At 43.9% G+C, this 26,605-nt stretch overlaps 1 protein-coding gene and 1 long non-coding RNA gene across 4 annotated transcripts in view; one reads left to right on the top strand and one right to left on the bottom strand.

The window, feature by feature from the left end:
• The window catches only part of BLTP3B (bridge-like lipid transfer protein family member 3B), a 100,002-nt gene extending 95,157 nt beyond the window's left edge, over positions 1–4,845 (top strand). For all 3 annotated transcript variants that reach the window (XM_075934115.2, XM_075934124.2, XM_075934105.2), the window contains 2 exons: positions 736–917; positions 1,962–4,845. In XM_075934115.2, coding sequence (XP_075790230.2) covers positions 736–917; positions 1,962–2,090 — 311 coding nt within the window. In that variant the 3' untranslated portion in view covers positions 2,091–4,845. The remainder of the gene's footprint in view (positions 1–735; positions 918–1,961) is intronic.
• Positions 1–26,605, bottom strand: part of LOC149525595 (uncharacterized) — a 53,602-nt gene that overhangs the window by 11,137 nt on the left and 15,860 nt on the right. The gene's annotated exons all lie outside the window — the stretch shown is intronic.

Genomic DNA, 26,605 nt, shown 5'->3' with positions numbered 1-26,605 from the left:
TATGAGAGTGAATCTTTAATAATAAATAGAAGAAAGTTTCTTTAACATTAAACTCGGAAAAAATTAAAATTATCTTCAGGGCTGGGTCCAGAAGGCTTTTTATACCATGTCTTCATATGTAAGCACGGTCCCCATTTTGACTGTAAACCTTGGGGTATGTCTACACCTGTGGAGCCTGAGATCTCGGACATCACAAGGCAGGAGGATCTCAGAGCCCAGACTCCACTCCAAGCCCGAATACCTATACCACAACTGTAAAGCCACACTGCCCAAGCCCCATGAGTCCATGTCAGTTGACAGAGGCTAGTGGTGGGTGTTTAACTGCAGCGTAGATATACTCTTAGGCACTATTGCAATACATATAATAATAATAATAATAACACAACTCCCATTCAGTGCAAGATACATGCATGTGACAATCCCAGACTAAAATGTTATTTAGATATACTTTTTGAATAGTTTCCTTTTTATGTTTAGCTAACTGGTCATATAAAATAATTTTTCAGTTATGATTTTTGACAGTTCATATTTACTATTTCTAGAAGCATGAAAGCAATACACGCACACAACCTTTTTCCCTTTCTTCTAAGATGTACACCTTTTATCTATATGTTAATAAAGATATAGGTATACTAATACTTAATGTTAAAATTGTACTTGTTGGAAGTTTTAATTCAATTTTAACGAGTCCTAAAAAATAAACACTTCAAACTTTCTGCTATGTCTGTGAAACAGATAATCAAACATTAAGCAATGATGTGTTGAACTACAAGAAATCGAGTGCTACAGTGCAGCAAGTGGGTGGAGATACCGGACACAAGACACAGAATTGTGTGTGTCAAGCCACACAGACATCTCCAGAAATCCCCGGACCTTCTACATCAAGATGGGCTACAGCTGATTTCCTCAGAGAGGAGGTAGTAATAAACCTCAGTTACCATTTTAATTTAACTAAATTGCGTAGTAGTAGTAAGCAATCAGAACTATTACAGATTATAGATTTTGACTGTTAGGATATCATTTTTGTTGAGAAACTTGATTTTGGTTAAGCATAGAAACAACAAGGAACAGGCACCATACTATGGTTAAATGAAGAGGATGCAACTTTATTTAAACGGTTGTCTAATTAGGGTACTCACCCCAAAATAACAGGAGGAGTTGTTCCAATGTAGATCTCAGCTGGTATCACTGACCCCAGTATGCCACAAACCTCAGAGGGAGTGTAAAGGCCATGTTCCCTGTATACTCTCAAGCCTGCCCAGAGATCCTTCCTTCTCACCTCTTTCACACCAGAGTTAAAATGAGATTTAGCCATCAACTGCAGCAGATCATTACATTGATGCTCTTCATGCTGCTCCACAGGATCTCACTGGTCTGTTACCCTCGGGTCCTGACGGGTCCTGGATGAGGGATTTTGCTAGACTAGGAAAAGTCATTTCTGGCTCCTCTGCTACTGGCTCTCCCCCTTCTGTCCCACAGAGCTTACCCCTCCCCCCCTGCAGTCCAGCTGAGTCTATACTATCTCCTAGCCGCCTCCTAGCACAGCTGAACCACAAGCTGGGCTTCCTGGCCTGTGCCCCCAGCCCAGCTGATCTGTACACTTTTGGAGCCTGCAAACCAGCTGAGCTGCATGCTTGTTCCTCCACATGGATCCCGCCCATCCCTACCTCCCAGCCGAGCAGGGCTGCGTGCCTCTCCCCTCCTCCCCCCACATCTCACAGGGCCCCCCAGATGTTGCTGGACCAGAGAGTTCTGGTTTATAGAAGTGCAATCTGTATCACCAAATGTGAGCCAATCACCCAGCTCCAGAATATGTCTCCACTGTGTCCTACCCCATCACAGCTGCACCCTAGCTAAGAGGGTAAGCATCTGGGCCCAGCCTTTTTAAATGTTATTCTGACAGGAGAAAGTTGGCAGTACACGAAATACTAACATCTTCGTTTTCAATTTGATTATTTCAGCTTATTGAAGAAAATGAATGTCTTAAACAGGAACTAGCCAGAGCTAAAATGGCTCTGGCAGAGATCCACATGGAAAAAGATACTCTGCTTCATCAAATAAAGAGGATGACCATTGAACATCAACAGTAGTGGATATAGTGTTTCAAAGATTACACTGGAGGACGAAGGGCTGTATTGAAATATTGTTTGTGAATTAGTGAAAGACTATCTTTTGACATGAGCATAGAACAATAGGTTTGTGGAATAAATACTATTCTGAGAATTTATGAAGGAACAGGACTAGAAACTGCCATGTGTTATTTCTGTTTATCCCTTTTAAGCAGAAGTGATGCAGGAAAAATCAATTTATACTGTACTTTACTAATTTCCCTAACAAAAAGGATCTGAGCATCTAATTTTAATAATCTTGGAAGAAAAATCATCTGGGGGACAGATCTGATGTTGAGATGGTTCAATGGGCCAGAGAAGATGTTTACATGAGTAATTGAGTAAAGTGCATACTATGCATCACTGATGTATTGTATCTTTATTTGCTAAGATTAAATGATTTTACTGTTAACAAATACATACTTTAAAGATTACATTTGCACTATAAACTGAATGGGTCTCATTCTCTGGCCATTAGAAGTTAACATAATTGGCCTCAAAGTGGCCCAAAATCAGTTTAACTGGCCCAGGCAGGATCACTAAGTTTGAATAATCTTCCTGTGGCATAGAGACTTACTAGCATTGGAAGAGAGCACTGTATACCTGGGTAATGGATTGGGACCTTATAACAAAAATTGTAGCAGTGGATTACTTCTGCAAGACCAGTCCTATGCTTCAAAGTGGGTATTGCAGACTGGTGCAATATAGATCATCCCTTTAACTATTGTATACCATGCAGAAGGACTTGCTGTGCAAAGAGACAGCAATGGAATCAGTGGTATGTGCAAAGATGAGCTCTTAGCCATTTTTACACACCCCTGATCCATATGCTACATGGATCAGCCATGGCCAATATACTGTTCATTTGTTTATTAAAAAACTACTAGAATTTATAAATTGTATACCACTGTGATTGGAGAAAAAACTTTAGAGAATCATTAATTACCCTGTTGAACTTGTGAAATTACAAGGAAGTGTACTTATGCAGTTTAAACTGTGGGTGATTTGTACAAACTGAACTATACTTTTCAGCTAAAAGAACTGATACATATATATAAATAAAAAAGCACAAAATCCAGATTTTTAGTGTGTGCTTCTAATCAATTTTAATAACAAATGAAAAGTAGTACATTCATTTAAGACCTTGTTTTTGCTAGAAGTAATTCACTGAATAATTTAACTAGTGACCTTGTTGCGTCTGGCAACTGAAGACATTTTAATTGATATTGCACTTGTTGTTTCTGCACCATAGGATATTTGAGGGGAATTTTGTTTGAGGATATGCAAACAAATCTATCAAAGTCTTTAATATCTTATGGTTTTACTTTGCATATTTAGACTATGAAACTGTTTAATTAAAGTTTTATGTGGGATATCTTGGAGTCACTGTGGATAGTTCACTAAAAACATCTGCTTAGTGTGCAGTGGCAGTCAAAAAAGCTAGCAGAATGTTCAGAACCATTAGGAAAGCGATCGCTAATAAGAAACCAAATATAGTGCCATGGTTTGTCCACAACTTGAATACTGTGTGCAGTTCTGGTTACCCTGTCTTGAAAAAAGATACATTAGAATTGGAAAAGATACAGAGAGGCAACAAAAATTATTAGAAGTATTAGGCAGTTTCCATATGAGAAGAGGTTAAGATTGCCATCCCTCCCCCCCCCCCCCAAGATTAGCCGGGGGGGGGGGGAATTAATAGATGTCTATCAAATTCTGAATAGTGCAGAGAAGGTGAATAAGGAAGTGCTATTTACCCTTCCACATGCACAAGAACCAGTGGTCATCACCCAATGACATTAACAGGCAGCAGGTTTATAACAAACAAAAGCAAACACTACTTCACACAATGCAGAGTCAATCTGTGTGGAACTTATTGCCAGGGGATGTTGTGAAGACCAAAACTATAATTAGGTTTAAAAAGAAATAGATAAGTTCATGGAGGATAGGTTTATCATTGAGTAAGAAAGAAAACAACAATACCAAACTTATCTTTATTAGCATAAGAGAATTTCTCTTTCACTTTAAAAAGCTGCTTGTGGCAATTCTGAATCTTGGGATTCTGGCCCTGCTTCATTTACATTCCAGTACTGAATGCTTAGAGCTACTTTACAGTAATAGGCAGTGTTTGGGAACCGTTTAAAAGATACAAGTAGCATTTTTTGTGCTGAGTTGTACAGTGTACTTGATGTTACTGAGAAGGATAACATCCTGCCATTTAAATCCATGTTCTCTACTGAAAACATGTAAAGGAAACGTTAGCATGTTAATTTTTGATATGACAAAGTTTAAAAATGAAGCCTCAATATGTTAAATTACAAATGGCAACTGATGGCTTCAGGTTAAGTACAGAATTATAATTCATGCTCAGAGCTCTGCTACCATTCATAAACCACTCAAGTTCTAGTCTTAACATTTGTATCAGAAGAAGAGCCTCTTGAGCCTTTTATTCATTGAAGAACAATCTATTATCTTTGATGGAAGGGGGACTGAAATTCACACTGAACTTTGATTCCAGAGGGCTCATGGCTGAAATGTTGCCAGGACTGTATTTGCTGTTTTTCCAGGTGAATTTAAATAAGCCTCAACTAAATTTAATGCTAATCCACCATCTTTAGAAATAATGTTCAATGCTAAGATTAAGAGTTAACCTGTAACTCACTTAGATCCCATGCCAGCTCAAAGAACCCTCCCAGAATGTATACCAACCATGTTGGCAGACCATTGGTGAGCAGCACTTCCTTGCAAAGCTTCTTGAGTTCCTCCACTGCCTTATAGCATTCCAAGATAACTTCTTTCATTCTCTACTTTCAGCCTGCCCTGCTGCCCAAATCTTATGGCTCTTCCAGTCCTCCCTAATGAATCCTAGTAACTTCCATGACTCTCCCCATAAATCCTAAATAATTGACCCTGTTCCTTAATCCAAACCTACTGTTTGCTTTTTCATGCTTTGCTAAATTTGGAGTTCTAACTGGCAGGCTATCTTTTAAGGGCCTCTTTCTTCTCTTATAATCAATCACATATTTGACCTCAATTGGCTAATTCCAGGCGAAAGCTAGTTTCCTATGGCTGAAGTGTCATGTCTTTAAATTTATTCATGATTAGTAACATTGAAGTCAATGATAAAATTAAACATATCAACTATTTTCAGTGTTGCGGGCATAGCACATGTGAAGACATTACAGGAATCAAAAGCAAGCAAGCCACAATGTGAATGTATTTGGTGGGAACCAAAGTGAATATCCTCAGCCTAGTTGTTGAGACATTTAGCACAGAATGCTAAAGAATTACTTTAAGTTTATGAATGACAGGTAAGCTGCCCATTTGTGGAGGTTAGCGTCCTCCATCCCCTTTCTGCCTGAGGCCCCATCCCTTTCACCTCCCCTTCACTGCCAGCATCCCGAGGCCTCATGTCTGCCTGCCCCTTCCCACCCAAGTGCTTCCAGTCCCAGAGAGATCCCTCGGTGATCCCCAGCTCTGGAGTGCCTTGCAGGTAGCCCCAGGACCCCCATCCCCAGAGCACCTGATGGGTGGTCCTAGCACCTCCAACCTTGAAGCACTGGGCAGGCAACTCCAGTGCCTGCAGCTCCATATCAGATCCAGCTACCTTAAGTCCCAGGGTCAGCTGTTCTAGCCCCTGCCCACTTCAGGGAAGATGAGCAGCCTGTCTGGGCTGGGACCAGAGGGGAAGCAGCAGAGAGCCTCAGTTGGATTGTGGGCAGGGCCATGCCTAGGTGTTGGGAAGGCTGAGCCTCCCCTGGCCTAATATACCTGCTACCTATGTTTAAGTTCATTTACATCCAAGTGCTAATGCTATAGCTCCCTCTTTTGTCTCTCATTGTACAAGCTGAAAAATGGTGTCAGTAACATGTCAATGAACATCAAAGAGCAATCAATCAGCTCTAAGTATTTGCTGAAATCTGTAAATCCATCTACCTCGACCTGGGACCATGGTGTGGGACTGTATCAGAAAACAGCTGTGTTCTTTCCCACCCCTGACTTTACAATATGAGTTGGAATAGCAGTCCCTGAAGTCTTTTACATCAGTTATTACCCCTATAGCCACAGAATCATGGACTTTAGTAGATCTGTGCAGTGCTAAAGTGGCGACACCCTCCCATCCATTGTGTAGAGACTGATCCATCACAAGTCTTAATGATGCAGAACAACTTTGCATCAGTGTAAATTTCACACTATGGTTTTGTACCAGTGTAGGGCCTGATCTTGTGTTCCTTACTTCAGTATAAAACTTCTACTGAAGTAAAGAACAAGAGTCCATATATAGGATTACTACACAGAGAAATTCATTTAAATGAGTGCTGTATTCATAAAGAAGTGTGTAGCCAAAGGCTAAGGAAATTGTTTTGAGCTTCAGCAAAAAGTGGAACACAATGAATCAAGGCTAATTAAATAATGTCTTTGTGAATGTTGATTTTGGAATTAATGAGGAAATATGGTTAAGTTTGAGCTATATACTATACATGTCCTTATATTCAATTTTTAAAACATTTTCTTTGAAATTTTCTTTATTGCACTTATAAGATGGTTTCTTTTTAATTGGAAATGAATTTAGTCTCTAAACTAGTAAAAAAAATCAGTAATAATGCTATTGAGGGCAGTGGAGTTACTGAAAAGAAAAAGTAGTGCAAGTTGAACACACACAAACACACTTTTTAAAAATTCCTCTGGCTGCTTAAAGGATAAATTATTTGCTAGATATTATGGAAAAAGTTCACAATAATTTGTTTAAAATATTTTTTTAAACGTTAAATGTGAAAATAATTTTTTTTCAACTTTCAGATTCCCCCAATTTCTTAATGCAAGTTTTAAGATTGTGCTATAGTGTTCTTTTTGGGGAAAAAAAATTGACAGAGCTAACTCGTCCAAAAATATTCTTCTGACAGCGAGTACAGAGTCTGTCACCCAAATAAGGCCACAAACAGGTGTGTGATATCAGATTGTAGAAAGGATGTTTCATAGGGAACAACTAAGATACTCCAAAACATTCCCAACTTGATCTATTCACAAAATAATTTTATCTCCATCTTTCCATATCCTCTACCTTTGCTTTCACTCATTTTTATATCATAAACGTATGTCTCACTCTTGAAAACATTAAAGCATACACTACAAAATCTTTATTCAGCACTAACTTCAGTGCTAAATATTGTGTTGGTCACAGTATCATTTTGGAAATAAAAAAAGTGAAATCCCACTTAATAAAGAGACATTTTAAAATGGTTGAAGTTCATAGAGGATAGTAGAGAAATGGTTTTGTCTGGAAAAGAGTAAATGAGAACTGGTTGGCTCATATGTTCACTCAGCACAAAGTTTTGTTGAATCCCCATAACTTGATTTAATCAAATAATCTCAAATTCACTGGGAGGCCTACTAAAGGAAAAGTGATACTCTGATTAAAGTACTAAATAGGGAATGCTGCCTTTAACAATTTATCTTGGGAAGCAAACTTGCATCATATCTCAATACAATGTTATCGTGCAGTGGTCCAGGATTGCTGTTGTGAAGCAACATCACAGTATGATGATATTGAACTGGTCAAGAATGTTTCACAGCATTGGAATGCACTAGTGAAACTAGAATTATCATGAAAAAATCTGGATACTTAAATGGGAAAAATATAGCTAGACCAACTAATTCTCAGAAGTAGTAACAATATTAAGGTATTCTCATCACAGAACACCCCCAAATAAATGTAAGTACCATAACCTATAAGGTATCCTATCTGAAACCTCTACTAGATGGTAGTACAAGAAGTCATGTATTACTGCTTCATTTCCCTAGAGTTACCATATATTGTCATTGCTCGATTTCTTTGTCCCATAAGCAGTCTTATTAAACCCATGAAAATCTCCGTATGCAAGTGTTGAGTTCTTATCTTGTTGCAATGATTAATTTTCATAGCAATATTTAAGATAATGACTGTCAGATTTTTTATTTCTGCTTTTTCTGACATGCCATTTTGCTCTTGTCTTTAAAATATTTTGCCAATTCTTTTTTTTTTAAAGAAAAAAACTCCTTTGCCTAGAGTTGGTTAAAATATATTATCTTAAACATCATATCCCTTTTTACAATAAAATATTCATATTTGAAGAACTTCATCATCTTTGCTGTTGAAATGCAAAGTCTTGGAAACTTGTTCTATTTCCTTTCTCATTACATAGATAAGCCATTTTGCTTGTACAATGTCAGTTTCTTTGTATAGCATTGTAGCTAGCTAGAAAAATCTTTGTTTTTCAATCGGCTCAATTTTAATGGAAGGTATGCATCTAAACCGCAAAGCTACTTTGAATATGTCACATACATTAACTTTCTAACAGACTACCTTCATTTCCACTAGATGGCACTATAACAAGGTATATTATTGCTAATTTAACTGAGAATGGAAAGTTATCTAGGCATTCATTCCTTTCTAGATTGTGTGTAGTGTCTCAAGAACCTGCAGCAAAAGCCAAAAGCAGTCTCCATGAAATTTACCAAAGAAATGATATTTCAGATACAATGAATTTCCACACCACCACAATCTTATGCAAGAAGCTGGAGGAAAGAGCATAAAAAGCAGATGCATTTTCATCCAGGTTAATACTTAATTTGGTAGTTCCTTCCCTCTAATTTCTTTAATACAAATCTCAAGCCAAGAAACAGACCAGTCATTGTCTACATAGTAATGTTCAAATTCATAGTAAATGGAGAAACATCTTGTAGATATTTCTGATATCTTGGAATATATTATAAAATCTGATAATACATTGAACGTGAACACAGCTGCATCTGTTGACATAATTAGAGTAGAATTTGCTAGAGAAATCAGGCATTTCATGCAAAATGCATAATAATGACAATCCAGAAAAATCTGTTACATCTAAAACAAAATACACATGCAACATCTTATGAAATACTTCTTGGTGATAAATGGAAAAAGAATTAATCAGAAAAAGTCTATTTAGAGAATTCTTGATTTTTTTTTTTTAAAAGATGACCTAGACAAGGTCTTAGTTACCAAGTCTCTAAAAGTGTAGTCTCCAGCTTTTCTGTGTGTAAATGCTGCGTACAACAAATGCTGAAAAATAATTGATGTGAACATCGTCAAAACAGCATATTAAAACCTAGTAATCATCTGTGGAACCTTAATTTAATCTTTGATCCTCATGGCCATATTCAAACCTTTTCATTAACATCTGAAGCTTTAGAAATTCAAATGAGGACCCTAACTCAAAAGCTTCCAAACCATTTCTATCTGAAGAAATCTCTCATAGGAGTGATGACCTAAGAAGAGATGTGAACCTTTCCTCTTACAATTATCAGAGGCATTTTAGTTTATATGACAGAAAAGGTGTCCTTCAAAATTATAATGTTAACAAGAATTGTAGAAAGTCCTTGAAATCGGAGTTGAGAAACTGTTTCAATGGACAAAGGCAACAGGAAGTTAATCTCATTGCCTTTGAATTTTACAGCATAACATGCTATATATTCTGCGCTTAAAGAGGATTTAATGCCCTCAGTAAGGGACATAGGTGGAAAACACAGAAAAGAAGGATTTGAAGTTTTCAATTGTTCTGCATATTCCCAGTTATGGCTACTACACTGCTTTGTGGGGCCTGAGGGTAGAGTCTTCTCCAGTGTCCATTAAACCACCTGTGCATTTCTCCCCTCTGCATGTCCAAATGTTTTGACCACTAGGCTTTATAAAAGGGTGCAGAACTTCCTGTCAGCTCAGTTCCTTCCAACTGCTCTGCCAGAAAGAAGTGAACTATTTTGGTCCCTTCAAATCTGTGGTTTTCTCCAGTTTTTAGTGTCTTTATAATTATTTTAGTATAGTTATAGTTTAGTGATAAGTATAATCTAGTTAACTTAGTGGGTTCTGGGTTGGTTATGGCAGAACAGAAGGAAAATAGTTGGGTGTAGGCAGAAGGGCCTAATGGGCCATGCCTAATGGATGAAATAGTGGACAGCCAGGTCTTGTGGATAGAGCCAAAGTTAGAAAACCAGAATCTAAGCCATGGATCAGAGATTGCAATAAGGAAACAGGAGTCAGAGTCAAGGGTCAAACCCAGAGTCAGGCACTAAACAGGGACAGCAGCAAGGTAGGAACACAGTTGGAGTAAGGCTGGGAATAAAGCAGGAGCAGGATTAGAGCAAGATTGGTAAAACAAGCAGACACGAGTGATTGCAACTGTGGCATAATTATTGAACAGTTGCTAACAAAGCTGTTGCTGGATTTAAAAGCATGTCTGTTGGTTCCTCCAGCTAATCAAGTGATCTGGCCAATCACACAAGCCCCCTGTGATTCAGCTGGGAGTCCTCTTTTTTCACTAGTGAGGTAAAGCCAGCTGGTACCAGGCTCAGCTACAAGCCCTAATTCCTGCCACCAAGATTCAAGGGACATGCTTCATGCTCAGCTGTCTTCCTGGTTTTGGACAACCATGTTATATGCCTGAGGTACTGGGAGGAGAGCCATTATCCTTGAGGGTGTCTCATCTTTTAGACTTTCATACCCAGAGTACACAAGGGAAAGACAGAACATATTATAGGCACTTCTCTTCCAGAAGGTCTGTGAGGCTAAACCTTCTGGTTCTGAGCATGCTTCATATCTAAGGTCTAAGAGGCCAGTCCTGGTGCCTGTGCCTTCAATCAGCACATTGAAGAGCTTAAAAGCTGCGGGAAATAAGAACTTTTGTCAAGTCCAGCTCCAGACCCTGTTTCTCAAGCACACATGGCTTTGAAATCACTGTGGTTGGAGAAGGACAGACAGCTATGGAACTGAGAACCATGTTGTTGGTTCCAGCTGTGTCAATTTTGATGAAAATGGCAAGGGGGAAGATGGCCACTGTTAACAGTGCCAGATCCTGCATGTCAGATTTGTCAGCTGTGTCCAATTCTGACAGGGTCTCTATAGTTTTGGCTCTGAGACCTGGACCAGCTTCAGCTTCAAAGACTGAGGGGGTAGATCTGAGTATTTCACTTGATCCTATGCTGTTTTCATCTCCAGCTCTGGCTTCAACCTCTGGTCCAGTTCCAGGTCTCCTGGAAGAATGGTGCCCCAATCAGTGATTCCTAACTCTGGCCCCACTTTGGGGGTGTAACTGCGTGGAAATCACCTCATTCAAATTGATGTGAACAAGTACACAAAGAAGAAAAGAGAGTTATCTACCTTCTCGTAATTGGTATCCTTCAAGACATAGTGTTCATGTCTATTACAATACCCTCCTTCCTTCCCCTCTGTTGAAGCAGCAAGCAAAAAAAAGCAAAAAAATGAGGGATATTGGGGTGGCAGTAGCATATAAAGGCTGCCATAGTGGCATGACTTCAAGGGACTCCATGGTCAACCCCGATGGGAGCTGCTAGGGAAAAACATTTCCAACACTTGTGTGCATCACGCACACACACCTAATTGGAGTAGAATTAAACAACACGTCTTAAAGAACACTAGTTACAAGAAGGTAGGTAACTGTCTTTTCCCTTTGCCCATGGTAGTTTTGAGTATTTCAGGTGATGAGATTTCTACGTTTTCACTGAAAGACTATTCCCAAATCTCACTGACAAACCATTTGGAAGTTTTCCTGATCTTATTTTGCATTTTTCCTCTTTCAGATGTTCTCATTATTCCCAATTATATCATGTAGAGTCAGTCCCTTTCTTAACCAAGATTAACCAAAACACACATTTTAAAATCTTTCCTTATAAATCAACTGTTCCCTTAGGGTACGTCTAAACTACATTCTATTTTCGAAAGAAGATATGCAAATTCCCCAGTTTTGAAAGTGAAAGTAAGTCTGGATGCTTTTTTTGGGGGGAGGGAACCTTTCAAAAAAACAACATAAACCTCATTTTTTAAGAGTGGTTTTTTCGAAAAGGGGTTCCCCCCCAAAAAAAACAGTGTCCAGACTACTACCACTTTCAAAAGATCCGCTTTTGAAAGTGAAATTGGAAGATATGCAAATTCCCACATAATTTGCATGTCTTCTTTTGAAAATAGATTGTAGTCTAGACGTAGCCTTGCTCCTCATTCCTGGCTCATTTTGGGTCAGGTGATGCTTATAAGGCACAGTCTTTCATGAGGTGAGCTATGAAGCACCCTCCCTCTGCTGCCACAAGAGGTCTTTAAAAAGATTGCATCAAGGGCTTTTATAGAGAAATTTGCTTCATTAACCATTATTTGGTCATCCAACCACATATCCAGATCTTCAAGAGCACCCAATGAATGCATAGGTTATCTATTACTCCACCCTCTGAATTAGACTTGATTTGAGCAAGGTTAATCACCTTGTACTTTTCCACTATCTAGTCTCCACCAGAGGAGAGACAGGGAGAATGGAAACTTTTGGCAAGATAGCCCTAGTTGTGCAAAGAGTCCTACTACAAGTCCATAGTACACCATTTATTGTGTAGGTGGCTTGTCTGGTCTCCTGACTATTCTGCTATGCAAGTATCATGTTTGTATGAATGTATTTGTCTGAATAATGCTGCACACACCAAAAATCTCATTTGTGCTCTGTGTTGATGGTAATCTATTTCTTCAGCTCTGTTCTATGCCATTCACTGCTAGCATGTTTCAGAGGAGGCTTTCCCCTGGATATGCCTTCAGAGGGCCAAAAAGCTGATGTGTGGCATGGGTGCAAAGATTTAAAATGAAAAATAAGTGGGAGACCAAATGTTTTTAAGTCACCTAGAAACTGCAATGTACCAACTAAAATGTAAGAGATTTGTATTGCATTAAAATACATATGGGGTAGTACAGCCAAAGTTTTTACAGTATACTGTATGTTTGCCCATGTGCAGGACTGAGGCACTTAATCAGCATGCAACTCTTACCTAACAGTGATGGCATTTCATTCTGCATTTCCATTTAATGCATGAAAAACAGTCAAGCATATTCTGTGAGCAAAGTGATGTAAAACTAGCACAGTAAATAGGAGCTGTGAGAATAATTATACTGCTCATTCAGCTTGGTGCAATACACCAAATGCATGTAAAGAAATTTAATGAATATGCTCGTTAATTTTAGCTCTTATTATTTGAGCAAAATTGCACCAGGCACAGCATGGCTGATGGAGCCACCGTACTACTTATGTCAATGTTACCCCCATGAATTCATTTCCCAGAGGTTCAGTTCTCTAGTGTAAGCACAGCAATACAGTTCCAGGACATGCAGAAACAGAAAACTCACTTTTAATAGAACATTAGAAGGAATGCTCCCCATTGTATATTTAGCCAGTTCTGTTAGCCAATACAGGCAGTCCCCGAGTTACGCGGATCCGACTTACGTCGGATCCGCAGTTACGAACGGGGTTCCTCTCCCTGGTCTCCAGCAGACCAGGGAGAGGAAGCAAAGCGGCGGAACACGTGGGCAGCGGACAGGGCTGTCCGCTGCCCACGCGCTCCGAGGCTTGGCTCTGCTTTGCCCCCCCCCCCCCGTCTCCCTGGTCTGCAGACCAGGGGGACGGGGGGGGGGCAAAGCAGAGCCAAGCCGCGGAGCGCGCAATCAGCTGACAGCCCAGACGCTCTGGGCTGTCAGCTGGCCGGGCGCTCCGCGGCTTGGCTCTGCTTTGCCACACACCCCCCCCCCCGGTCTGCAGACCAGGGGAATGGGGGGGGGGGGCAAAGCAGAGCCAAGCCGCGGAGCGCGCGATCAGCTGACAGCCCAGACGCGTCTGGGCTGTCAGCTGGCAGCACGCTCCACGGCTTGGCTCTGCTTTGCCCCCCCCCCATCCCCCTGGTCTGCAGACCAGGAGGAGGGGGGGGAGAAAAGCAGAGCAAAGCCGCGGAGCACGCAGGCAGCCACGCAGGCTGTCCCGCTGCCCCCATGCTCCGTGGCTTTGCTCCAGACACCTGTGGTACAGCAGCTGGGGCGCTGCCAGTTGGTCCCGTAGCGCCGCTCTGGGCTGTTCTGCCCCAGGCTCCTGATTCAGCCACTGCTGGTCAGATTCAGCAGCGGCTGAATCAGGACGCCTGGGGCAGAGCAGCTTGGGTGCTGCTGGGTTGGTCCAGTAGCGCTGAGGATCGGCAGTGCTACTGGACCAACCCAGCATCACCCCAGCTGCTCTGCCCCAGGCATCCCCAAGTCAGCCGCTGCTGAAACTGACCAGTGGCTGACTACAGGAAGCCCCTGCCCCGGGCTTCCTGGAATCAGCTGCTGATCAGTTTCAGCAGCAGCTGACTTGGGGATGCCTGGGGTTCTTAAGTTGAATCTGTATGTAAGTCAGAACTGGCGTCCAGATTCAGCCGCTGTTGAAACTGATCAGTTTCAGCAGCGGCTGAATCTGGACGCCAGTTCCGACTTACATACAGATTCAACTTAAGAACAAACCTACAAGTCTCTATCTTGTACGTAACCCGGGGACTGCCTGTACCTGAGAAAATTGGTCCCAGACTCTTCCCTTTGTGGTGTCTTGAGCTACAGTGAAGACACAAAGAACATTTTACAATTGCATCCTGCTGCTGTGTGGGTTCACAAGGGAAGAGGGATCATTTTCTTACATGCCTTCCTTCCTCATACAACTGGAGGAAGGCATAATTTGACCCATTTTGCTGTTTGTTGAATTCCCTCCATCATTCTGATGAGATGCCCAGAATTCAATGTGAATTCAAGGCATAGTCTAATCAGAGCTGTATAAACAAACTATTATTTCCATGCTCTATTATATAATACTCATGGGTATACCATCAAAATGGCATTGCTCTGGCCCCATATAGTATTGCAAATTGTGAAGTGACATTTCATCACTTTGGCAGAGAGGAGGCTAATTAGCTCTTCTGGGCTTGTGCAGCTTTAAGAGGGCACACCTGCAAGGCTTGTTCTGCCTGAAAGAGAGGGGGTATGAGTTTAAGAGGAGAACATATTTCAGTTGAAAGGGAGACAAACAGGCCTGCAGACAAATGGCAGAACTGCACTGAAGTACTCTGCAAGAGAAGGGACTGGAGGTAGACCCCATTAAAAGATAATAAACCTCACTGACTAAATCCAAAGGGTGGAATCCAGGAAGACTGCCTGATGGGCAGGCCATCTTTGACTTCCTTTTTTTTTCATATTGAGTCCCCTCTCTCATAAGGGAAAGAGGTGAGGACTCCTCTTTGTTTATTTAATTCAGAGAAGCCCTCATGCCACAAAAGTGGGTTTTTTTTGGAGGGGGGGGTATTAAGAACTGAAAGCAGGGTCTGGAGGGAACTCAGGAAAACTCTGGCCCCCACAAAAGGCAGAGAATGTCAATATAACTATGCTTGATACAAGGGGTTTTAAAAAAGTTCCAGAGCTCAACTGTTCCATGCAAGATGGAACTGGAGTACTGGTAAGTGGACACTGAAGAGGCAGCAGCACCAAGCCCATCTGCAACAGTAGTACCAATAGGAATTGCTGCAATAGTGGAACACTTAGCATTAAATTCAGACCATACAACAACAACAGCCGCCGAAATAACTGATGGCCCAGCAGCAGTAGTTTCAAAAGGAAATACTACAGCACATACTGCTGGGTTGCCCAGTGGGTCATGCTTCCTCAAAGGTGGCTTCTCCCACCAGTTCCAGTGAAGCTAACCAAGATGGAGATGACAATGCCTCTGAATCTTTCTTAGTTACATTTGAGAGGGTGTCAGTAGCAGGTGTGGGGGCCCCCCAAAGCAGTGGGATTTGATTCAGTACCATATTTCATGGGGCCAGTGCTTTGTAATCTAGACTTGGAGAGGACAAATGTAAATTGTCCAGGTAAGCGGGAGGCCATGACGACTCCCTAGACTGTCCAGCAAGAAGGCAGTTGCAGTGCCACTGTCTCCACACAATTTGCTCGGCACGTCTTGGCCTAGCTGCAGGCCAAGCAACAGTTTATAAGGCGCAGCCTGGGTAAGCAGTTTTAAGGCCCAGCCCTGGGGCAGGGCAGGGCAGACAGATAAACATTTAATACAAGCGGTTCAACAAGTTTAAAGCTCCAGCTGGGACCTAGCCGGGCAGCGGTCGGGTCTCCTTGCTGGCAGAGAGTCCACAAGCACTGGGGTGGTTTGCCTCTACAGCGGGAAGCTTGCCACCCGAGAGGAGAGATGGCAGGGGGAGGAGGGGGGATGGGACACAGGCCCACCCGCTCCACTGCATCCTAGCCCAGGGCCCTGACAGTGGCAACAGGGCAGCCACTGGGTCAGTCGGAATCTCAACCGCAACATGCTGACCATCTCCTCAGCCACCCTGGGGTTGGCTGTCCTTGGGCTGCTTCCCAGTCCCCCCGGGGGCCTACCTGGTTCGGGCACTGCTCCTTGGGATAAGCTGGGAACTGAGATACTGGCAGTGTATCTGTAGGTTCCAGCTCCAGCAGGGGCCCTGGTGGATCAGTCCAGTCATCAGGGCGTGGCAAGGGTCCCAGAGGTCTCATCATGTCTTTGGGCCATTTAGCAGGGGCCAGCAGGGGTCTCGATGGCCCACCCAGTCTTCCCGTTACGTGCAGTGCAGCTAGACCCTTCAATGCTGGGGCCAAGCATCTGGCCTGTTCAACCTCCAACTGAGCTCTTATACTCCTAGTCCTACCTTTCTGCTTCCTGTGGGTGGGGCTACGTGAAGCTGAACCCACTCACCAAGATGTCTTAGAGGGCCCTTCCTCTTCCGGGCCAGAGGGAGGCCATGTTGTTGTCCTAGACTCATTACAGCAAACAACTACAAACAAGTAGGCTGTGTCTAAACTGGCCACTTTTTCCGGAAAAGCTTTCTCACTTTGTGTGACCTATCTGTCCACAAGAATCATATGTTAATGGTCTGGTGCCACTGGCATCTTTCTTAGGGGCGGGTAAGCTGGACCCTGGTCTATGAGTCCTGCTCCCTTTGAGGTACCTGGACATCACACTGACAGTATTGTGTATGAGCCCAGTTGTCTTGCCTGCCTGGAGCTACCCAGGGGTTGTCTAATGCCATTTAGAAGGACTCCTTCAGTGGATCAGAGAGATTGTTACTGATTATGGCTTATCTGCTAAGGTCACTTTCCATTCTGTCTCCTACTGATGTTTGGGTGATTCTGCCTTTAGTGATCCTTTGGCTTCTGCAAAATACTCCATTAGCCTTACTGCGTCAGATAACATTCTTAGGTGCTTCCATAGTACCCCCTGATTTTTTTGTGTCTGATATCTTTACGAATTGTTCTGACACAATAGCCTGGGCCCTTACAAACCTGATTGTTACTCTAAATTCAGCCACAGTGTTCTCTCAAGAATTGTGCTACAACGAGGTCTTGCACTCTCTTGTGGTAGATCTCAGGCCTAAACTATTGATGGCGAGTCCCTTCAAAAATATCAAACTAGTCCAAAATGTCAGACTTTACGTCTACACTGGCATGATTTTCCGGAAATGCTTTTAACGGAAAAGTTTTCTGTTAAAAGCATTTTCGGAAAAGTGCATCTAGATTGGCAGGATGCTCAGTGGTTTGAGCATTGGCCTGGTAAACCCAGGGTTGTGAGTTCAATCCTTGTGGAGGCCATTTAGGGATTTGGGACAAAATTTGTCAGGGGTGGTACTTGGTCCTGCTGTGAAGGCAGGGGACTGGACTTGACCTTTCAAGGTCCCTTCCAGTTCTAGGAGATAGGCAATCTCCATTAATTAATTAATGCTCTTTTATGGAATGTGAATATGTTCAGGGTTGGATAGCAGAAACCTGGGCATGAGAAAAGACTTTCCCTCAGTTGATGGTACTCATGAGTGGAAGTTGGTTCCAGGACTCTTGGACTCTGGCTGCAGTCAAACAGTGGTTCAGGCCTCCATTGCATGTGATGATTCTATTCCTAAGAATATGACCCACCTGAAATATATACATGATGATATAAAAAAATATCCCAGCCAATGTCTACAACTGACAATGGCAGCCTGTGCTGCATTGATAATGGTAGTCCTAGCTGAAAAATTGGCCTAGCCCATAACCATAGACCAGGACTGGCCCTTTTTCTGGCAAGCCATTAATATACAAACCTGAGTAGTGAGCGAGAATGCAGGCTCATTATACAGCCAGTGCGTAACTACTTAGTGAGCCTTGGGGAAGCCAATAATCCTGAGGAAGGAATGTCTTGAAAAATGTGACCACTGACTCCTACAGGGGAAAAAGAGATGCAACCAATCAGGACTTGGAAACCCACTTGCGGAGTGGGAATTTTGTCAAAGAACAGTGCAACAACCCTACACTGAGCTGTGCATATGAACAGTTGGCCTCCATAAAAGACAAGGTAACAGAGCCATAGCAGGATGAGCAGTATGTGCACTTTGTACTCAAGAAAGAGCACTTGTATCAAATAGAAAGAGATAAAAACCCTTGGGTGGTGAGGGCTAAGTTGCTGGTGTGACTTGAGTAAACTGGGCTGTGTTAAGGATGTTAAGAAGTGGGTAATTGACTAATCGTGTATGCGATACAATTTGTATCAAGTACATGATTAGTCAATAAGGGGCCATACTATGGCTCTGTTTAAATGTAGTAGGAGCCAGGCATGCAGGCAGCTTGACTCCTACTACATGCAAACTGCAGAGCCGTAGCGGGGTTAGGTCCAGGACCTGGAGTGAGCTGGGATTCAGCAGTCCCAGCTCATGCTGGGTCCCTGACTGCTGCACCTCTGCCTTTTAAATGTAGTAAGAACCTTGGGGAGTAGGTTCAAGCAGCTCTTACTACATTTAAAAGAGAGAGATGCAGGGTGGTAGGTTTGGGACATCCCGGCTTGGGCCTGGTCCCTGACCACTGTGTGTCTGCTTCTTCTGCCCCTCCCCCTGCACTATAAAGATGGTAGGGGGAACCGGCTTTTAAGCCAGCTCCCTCCAGCAGGGGTGTAGGAAGTGAGTAGTTGACTCTACCCGATAAGCCTAATCGACTACTCTTTTACATCCTTAGGTTGTATTGCAGCTTGCACATGACATCTCATGTGCTGGACACCTGGGGAGAAAGACGACATCATCTTGGGTAATAGCTCGATTCTCCTGGCCAGGTGTGCATCATAAGGTGAGAGAATACTGTCAGTTAGCCAGGAGCAAAGTTATCCCTAAGGCATCCTTGGTCTTTCTGCCCTTGACTGAGATACCCTTCATGAGAGTCAGGGTGGACATGGCTGGTCCCCTACATCAGGGCATCAGTACATATTAGTGATTGTTGACTATGCAACCAACCTGGAGGCTGTCCCTCTGCTCTTTGCAAAAGCTCCAGAGTTCTTGAAGTTCTTCCCATATGTGAGATTTTCCTGCAGAATATTAATAGCTCAAGGGAGTAATTTCTTCTCCCAGCTGGTAAGTAAATTATGCTCTCTTCTGAAGATTGAGCCCCTGAAAAACTCAGTGTATCACCTGCTCACTGACTGCCTTGTTAAGCAGTTAATAGAATGTTGAGACACTTTGTCAGTAACAATCCTAACAATGGGACCAGCTACTCCTTCACTCCTGTTTGCCATAAGGAAGGTCCCACAAGCCTCTACAGGGTTCTTTCCATTTGAGTTGCTTCGTGGTGACAGCCATGAATAATCTTGAACATGCTGCAAGAAGGGTAGGAGCAACAAGACAGAGGGACCATAAGTGTGACCCAGTATGTCTTACAATTTAGGGAACAATTCACAAACACAAGGATATTTGCCAGCAAGAATTTGAGAGAGCCCCAACACACAGAGGAAATAAATTATAATAGAGAAACATGACTACAGACATTCCACTTGGTTGACCACATCCTTCAGCTACTACTCTCAGATGAGTCTAAATTAATGGCTGAATGGCAAGGTCCATCTGAAGTGGTCAAATGGGTAGAGCACGTGGATTATAAGACTATCTTGGAGGAGAAAGGAAACCAAGATCTATCATGTGAATCTTCTCAAACCTTGGAAGATATGGGAAACTCTGCTGACAACTCCCTCTCAAACAGGCCCTAAATTAGGGGCACAAGTAACCAGAAGCCAAGAAACAACAGTACCAGGGCATGAGTGGCTCTCCCTCCACAAAGGAAGCAGCTTCTCCAGTTGATCAAGGACGTTGCAGCAGTATTCTCTACCTGCTCAGGGAGGACACAACTGGTCCAGCATCACTTAGAAACAATCACATGCCAGCTAGTGAGAGAGAACCCTAGACTAGTGGTTCCTGACCTGTGGTCCACGGACAGCTGTGGGTCCGATCCTTTTCTTTTTCTTTCCTTACTTTTCTTTTCCTGTGAAATTTTAATAGATTGAAAAGGAGTCCGTATGCTCGAAAAGGTTGGGAACACTGCCCTAGACCATTGCCACAGAGAATGTGGAAAATAGTCTAAGGAGAAGTGTGAGTGATGCTGGAGATGGGGGTAATTGTAAATCCAAACACGAATGGAAAAGCCCCACCAAATGTTTTGTTTCTTCTTTAGCTTTAGGAAGGTTAATTCCATCTTGAAATTTTACACACATCCAATGCCAATGGTAGGTGAGTTTTCTAAAGTGGCTGAGACCAGCAAAATGCCTGAGCCAGTATCAAGGGCCGGCTCTAGGTTTTTGCCACCCCAAGCAAAAAATTTTTTTGCCCACCCCCCCCACTCCTCCGCCTTTTTTGTTGGCTTTTACACGTTTGCACTTTGCAATGGTTTTTTTTTTTGTTTGTTTTTGTCCCGGCATTTTAGCCCTATAAATAGCAAATATAATTTTAATTATTTGTTTTCCATAAAGGCAAAGGTGCTTCAAAAAAACTCCCCCTCCCCTTTCATTCGCTGCTGGGTCACAACAGCCTTTTCCCTGCCCCGTTCAGCCCCTCCCTATGGACAAGCACCCCAAATTCCCGACCCACAGGGGCAGCAGGATGCAGGGACAGCACAGAGCCAGAGGGGCATGGAGAACTGGGGGAGCAGGGTTCACTGTGGGGAATGGGAGGCGCAGAGCCAGAGGGGCGCGGGGACCGAGGGAAGCAGGGGGACTGGGGTGCGCAGAGCCAGAGGGGTGTGGGGAACAGTGTGGGAGGTACAGGGGTGGTGCAGGGAATGGGAGGTACAGAGCCAGAGGGGCGCAGGGATAGGGGGAGCAGGGGCGGCACAGAAGCAGAGAGTTGTAGGGAACAGGGAGAGCAGGGGAGCAGGGGTGCAGAGGAGCCGGGTGCTGGGCGCAGGGGTGGCGCGGGGAATGGGCGGTGCGGAGCCAGAGGAGTGCAGGGTGGGGCGGGCACAGCGAGCCGGGCAGCCAGCAGGGAGCGGTCTCTCGCTGGAGAAGGGGCCTGGGGCCATGGCAGGACTGGATCCAGCAGGGTGGGGTGGAGCCTGGCCACACCACACTCCACAGCCAGCTCCCGGGGACACACAGCCAGAGCTGTGCTCCCATGGCCCTTTAAAATTGGCAGAGTGGGCGCAGCAAGCCGGGCAGCTGGCAGGGAGCAGTCTCTCGCAGGTGAAGGGGGCTGGGGCTGCGGCTGCGGCAGGCCCACAGCCAGCTCCCGGGGACACACAGCCAGAGCCAAGCTCCTGCAGCCCTTTAAAATCGGCGGGATGGGGCCAGGCATTTCTGGGGACAGCTGCTTACCTGGAAATGCCGCCGCTGGAAATGTGCCACCCCAAGCATGTGCTTGATTTGCTGGTGCCTAGAGCTGGCCCTGCCAGTATCTGATGGCCATTCTCTCTGTATACACTGTTTGGGGGAAGCCCACATCCCGCAAAAATGTGAGCACTAGTCAAGCCTGACCACGAGACTGAGAAAAGATAGAGAGCTCCACTAGAGACTGTTCGATAAGGCTATACAACCTGCTGAAGTGCAAGACACTTCCTCTAACCAGGACAACTCTCCAAAGAAAAGGGCTACCTCCCCACCCCCCCCCAGAAAGCCACAAAGAAGAGAGCTTCTTCAGCTTGCTCCCTCCTTCCTTCCTCCTCCCTAAGAATTAGCAGGGGAGAGAGACCTGGAACATTTGGGGCCACTGCCACAAAATCAGCAGGCAGAGCCCATACTGCAACACTTATACCGGTACGCACCTCGTTGGTGCTGAGAGAAGCACCAGTGCGCCCTTCTCTTCCAATGATGCTTAAGAGCTCGGCACCACAAAAAGCCGTGGTACTGCAGGCAAAAGCAACATGCTTTAACAAGCTGGTACTGCCTTCAACGCCACTGCCCTCAGCACCATCTGCACCGGCACTTGATATAGACCTGCAGTTAACTCAGGCAATATCTGGCAGATCTAACAGTCCCTAACAGTCAAGCCAAGCACCCTCATTACCTAACAGTCAAGCCAAGCACCCTCAGTCACACCCTACTTCTACAGGTCTGTCACCTGCAGTATCTCCAACTCACATGTCCCCACGTGGGATTACTCTCTCACAGTAGTACCTTGGCTCATAATGACCAAATCAGTGCATTCTCATGCCAGCACTCACCACCGACTGGCTCATGCTCACAGTATTGCAGAGAAAGACCTCATCAGCCTACGTGGTGCCCACACTGGGCTTACCCCCTTCCATCTTACCTACCACAGTGGAATCTTGGGATCATTGAGATCTATATAGGCAGCACTCATCAACCCACTCTCCACCAATAAAAAGACGCTTGCCTCCATCCCGATCCCTTCCCCACCTAGAATCATAGAACCATAGAGCTGGAAGAGACCTCAGAAGGCCATCAAGTCCAGCCCCTGCTCTAGACAGGACCAATCCCAACTAAATCAACCCAGGCAGGGCTTTGTCAAGGCGAGGATTAAACACCTCTAGGGATGGAGGCTCCACTACTTCCCTAGGTAACCCACCTGAAGATTCAGAGGAGGAGTAGGGACAGATGGATGACAGGGATCCAGACCCTCATACACTGGATATCTCACTCACAGATAACTCCTCATCATGGCCAGATGATGCTCATAACATCTGACTCATGCCTAGCCAATGATCTTAAACAATTCCAGGAGTTATTCAAAAGAGTAGCAACAAGTCAGCAGGTTCCACTTCAAGAAGTGCAGGAAAAGCAACAGTATTTGCTGAAGAATCTGAACCCCATGTTGCAGGGGAAAATTGTCTTGCCTATAGATAAGACAATTATGGAGACATCTGACAAGCTGTGGCAAACTCCCGCATCTATTCAACCTACCTGCAAAAGGGCGGACAGAAAATACCAAAGACACTGAATTTGTATTCACACACCCGCAGCTGAACTCTTTGGTTGTAGAGTTGCTTCAGCACAGATCTAACCTACCCCAGTACACAACGGCTAACCAAGACAGGGACCACAAGAAGTTAGGCCTTTTCAGTAGAAAGGTCTAATCTTCTTCTGCACTTCAGCTTACAATAGAAAATTACACTGTCCTCTTGGCAGATCATGATTCTGATAATTACTCGAAACTGGGAGAGCTCATGGAATGACTCCTCAAATCAAAGAGGCCTATCTTGAAAGTGATAGTCCATGAGGGCTACACTATCACACGTACCACCCTGCAAACAGCTCCAGACATGGCAGATACTGCAGCCAGGACGACAGCCACAGCAGTCGTGATGCAAAGGGCTTCCTGGTTACAAGCTTCAGGGTGTTCCTCATGAGCTCCAGTCTAAGGTGGAGGACCTCCCATTTGCATCCAACACAGATGAGGTCCTTCATAGTAGCAAAGACTTAAGAACCACACTGAGCACATTGGGCTTGCATACTCCATCTTACCAGTGCAAGCACTATACTCCATAAAACCATAACAAATATGGTCAATGTAATCAACCCCCTCAAAGATCTTACGAGGATACTTGATCTCGACAGCGTCCTCAGAGGAGTCATTCCAACCAGCGTTACCACGTTACAACTCAGGCCTCAAAACAGCAGGTTTGAGGGTGTGGCTGAGGGTCTGCATGACCTCCCCCACGATCTAATGCCAACACAGCAGTGCCATCTTTTTACCCACCATTTGTGCCCCTTCCTACCACACTGGGATTCCATTACATCGGACCACTGGGTGCTGGCGATAATCCATATGGGATACACTATCCCCTTTATTTCTACCCCCTACCCTACCTCCTACCCTGTCCCTCTTCAGGGACCCCTTTCATGAAAGCCCGATTCTCTGTCTCTGCAAACTGAACACATTTCTCAGAAAGCAGCGCTTCAAGATGGTCATGCTAACCACAATTATTCCAGCATTGGATCAGGGGGACTGGTTCGCAGCCCTTGACCTACAGGACACATACTTTCACAATGCCATTTACCCAGTTCATCGTCATTATCTTCATTTAGGAGCAGACCACTACCAATACAAGGTTCTGCCTTTCGGCCTCTCCTCGGCTCCCCGAATGTTTTCAAAGGTCCTAGCCATAGCCACTGCACACCAACAACAGCTACACGTAGTCATCTTCCCACACTTAGATGACTGCTTGATAAAAGGAAGGTCAAGAAATGAGACTGCCTCCATGGTGAACAAGACCAAAGCCCTCCTCACTCGTCTTGATCTTCTAATAAATGCACAAAAGTCGACGCTAGAGCCAATCTAAGACAGAGTTCATCGGTGCTAGACTCGCCTCACTTTCAGCCCACGCTTATTTACCTCCAAAGTGATTCGCAGCCATCCAAGATCTCATCACGGTCATATCCATGAGCTCTTCCACCATAATACTTACCTGCCTTCAATTGATGGGCCATATTGTTACCCGCACAAATTTCTCTATCCCTTCCACACTTTAGGGACACACACCTTTACCCAATTCTAGGGCTCAAGGTGCAACCTTGTTAATATAAACACACACTCTTACCCAATTCCTAGGGCTCAGGGCATAACTTCCTGCAGGTTTGCAGGATCTTTTGCCACTAAAAGAGCCTTACACAGTAATATTCTTATTCTCTATTTATTGACAATTACCAAACAAGCAGAATATACATGTTAAGCATATGGTGTCGTGCTCACCAATCCTGATAAAAGCTGGCAGACTTCTCCTGTTGACCAGATAAGAGCAGTCTCTCTGGATCTTAGCTGCTGCATGTCACAGTTGTGCAGAGAAGTTCTAGCAGCTCTGGTCTTAGGCTGTGTTTTGGAGACGAGTTCTTCTTCCAGGTCTTCCTTCATTCTTCTTGGGGTTCCTTTCTTCCTTTCCTTCTTTTCCCTTTTCTCCTCTTTTTCCTTCTTGGACCCCCAGTTTATATAGTGAAAGTTGAATCCGGCTTATCTATACTTTAACCAATTATTTTAGTATAATTTTACTAACCAATCATAACTTGCTATAATAGAATTACCTAAGCAATCATACCCCATCACCTTAGTTAACTTACATCTAGAAAAATTATTATACAGCAGAGAGAAACAGTTACAAACCAGATAGAGATTGCACAACAATAGGAAAGTGAGAACAATAATCATAGAATGAGGATTCCACAACCTCAACTATTGATAAACAGTTTATTTTCAGACGAAATGCTGTTAACTAAGTTTTCTCTACCCATCTTGATATCTGTTTCATCTGGTGAGAGTGGGTGCCATTAGGACAGGATCTTCTTCTCAAAGCCTAGTGTGACACTATTTTAATGCAATTTAGATGGAATGTGAGTATATTACTCCAAGCTTTATACCTAATAGCTTCTGCTCTTCAGTCTGGCTGCAGATAGATCAGTTTGGTCCAAACAACCTTAGGCTGCCCATATTCTTTCCACCAAATTTCCACAGTTTTATCCACCCCCAAATGCCCTTGCTCATGAACATATTGAACCAGTTCAGTTCTGACTCTTTTAGGCACCAACCACCTTTTAGACTGTTCTCCAAGGTCTGGGTCATGTTTAGTGACCCATACTACTCCGTCTTTGTGTACATACCATTTCCTTCTGATTAGTCTTTGTCTCAGTAATTGTTCAGTTTCTTCATCCCCTTCCTGTAGGGCTTGTAGATACAGTGTCTGGACTTGTCACCTGCTTTTGTGCTCTGGTTACTACACTGATTGCCTGCTCCTCATTTTGCGTTAAAAGGGCCCTTTGTTTGGTTAAAGCATCTGCCCTGTTATTCCAAAATCCTTCCTCGCTCCCTGGTTTTCGATGTGCTGTCACATGTGTTACATACATGTCTCCTTTTCTACCCTTTAGTAGGACTGCCACTTGCTCCCAGTACTGTTTGTGGGTGTGACGGACCGGGCTGGGGCTGGGCACAGCTGAGGGCATCCATTCAGGGTGAATTGCTCAAAACTCGGGGCTCCTTACAACCCCAGACTGGAGACCTTCCATATAGGTCACAAACCAGTTACACCGAACGCTTCAGCTGCCAATCTGGCCAGCAAGAAGCCTCACGAGTAAAACCCCTCTGACACCCCAGCTCTTCCTATGCCCCAATCAGCCCCAGGCCTAACACACAGGTGAGGGGTTTTAGAACCCACTCTCACCTACCCTGAACGGGTTCTTCTGGTCCCAAGTCAATTTACACTCTGGATCTTACCCACAAGATCATGCTGAGCCAATAGTTTAGAATCTACAATCTAAAGGTTTATTACTAAAGGAAAGAAAAGCATGAGAGTAAGGTTGTTAAAGAAAATACATTAAATGCATTGAATCACCCAGTTCTTGATATAGGCTCTTAGCAGAGATGTTATAAATTGCTATCCTAAAAGTCTCTGGTGTACATCCTAT

Source organism: Pelodiscus sinensis, chromosome 1 (genome assembly GCF_052426305.1).
Source record: "Pelodiscus sinensis isolate ZL-2025 chromosome 1, ASM5242630v1, whole genome shotgun sequence".
NCBI classification, from domain to species: Eukaryota; Metazoa; Chordata; order Testudines; family Trionychidae; genus Pelodiscus; species Pelodiscus sinensis.
The sequence above is the reverse complement of the archived record's forward strand: the minus strand, read 5'-3'. Positions and strand labels throughout refer to the sequence as shown.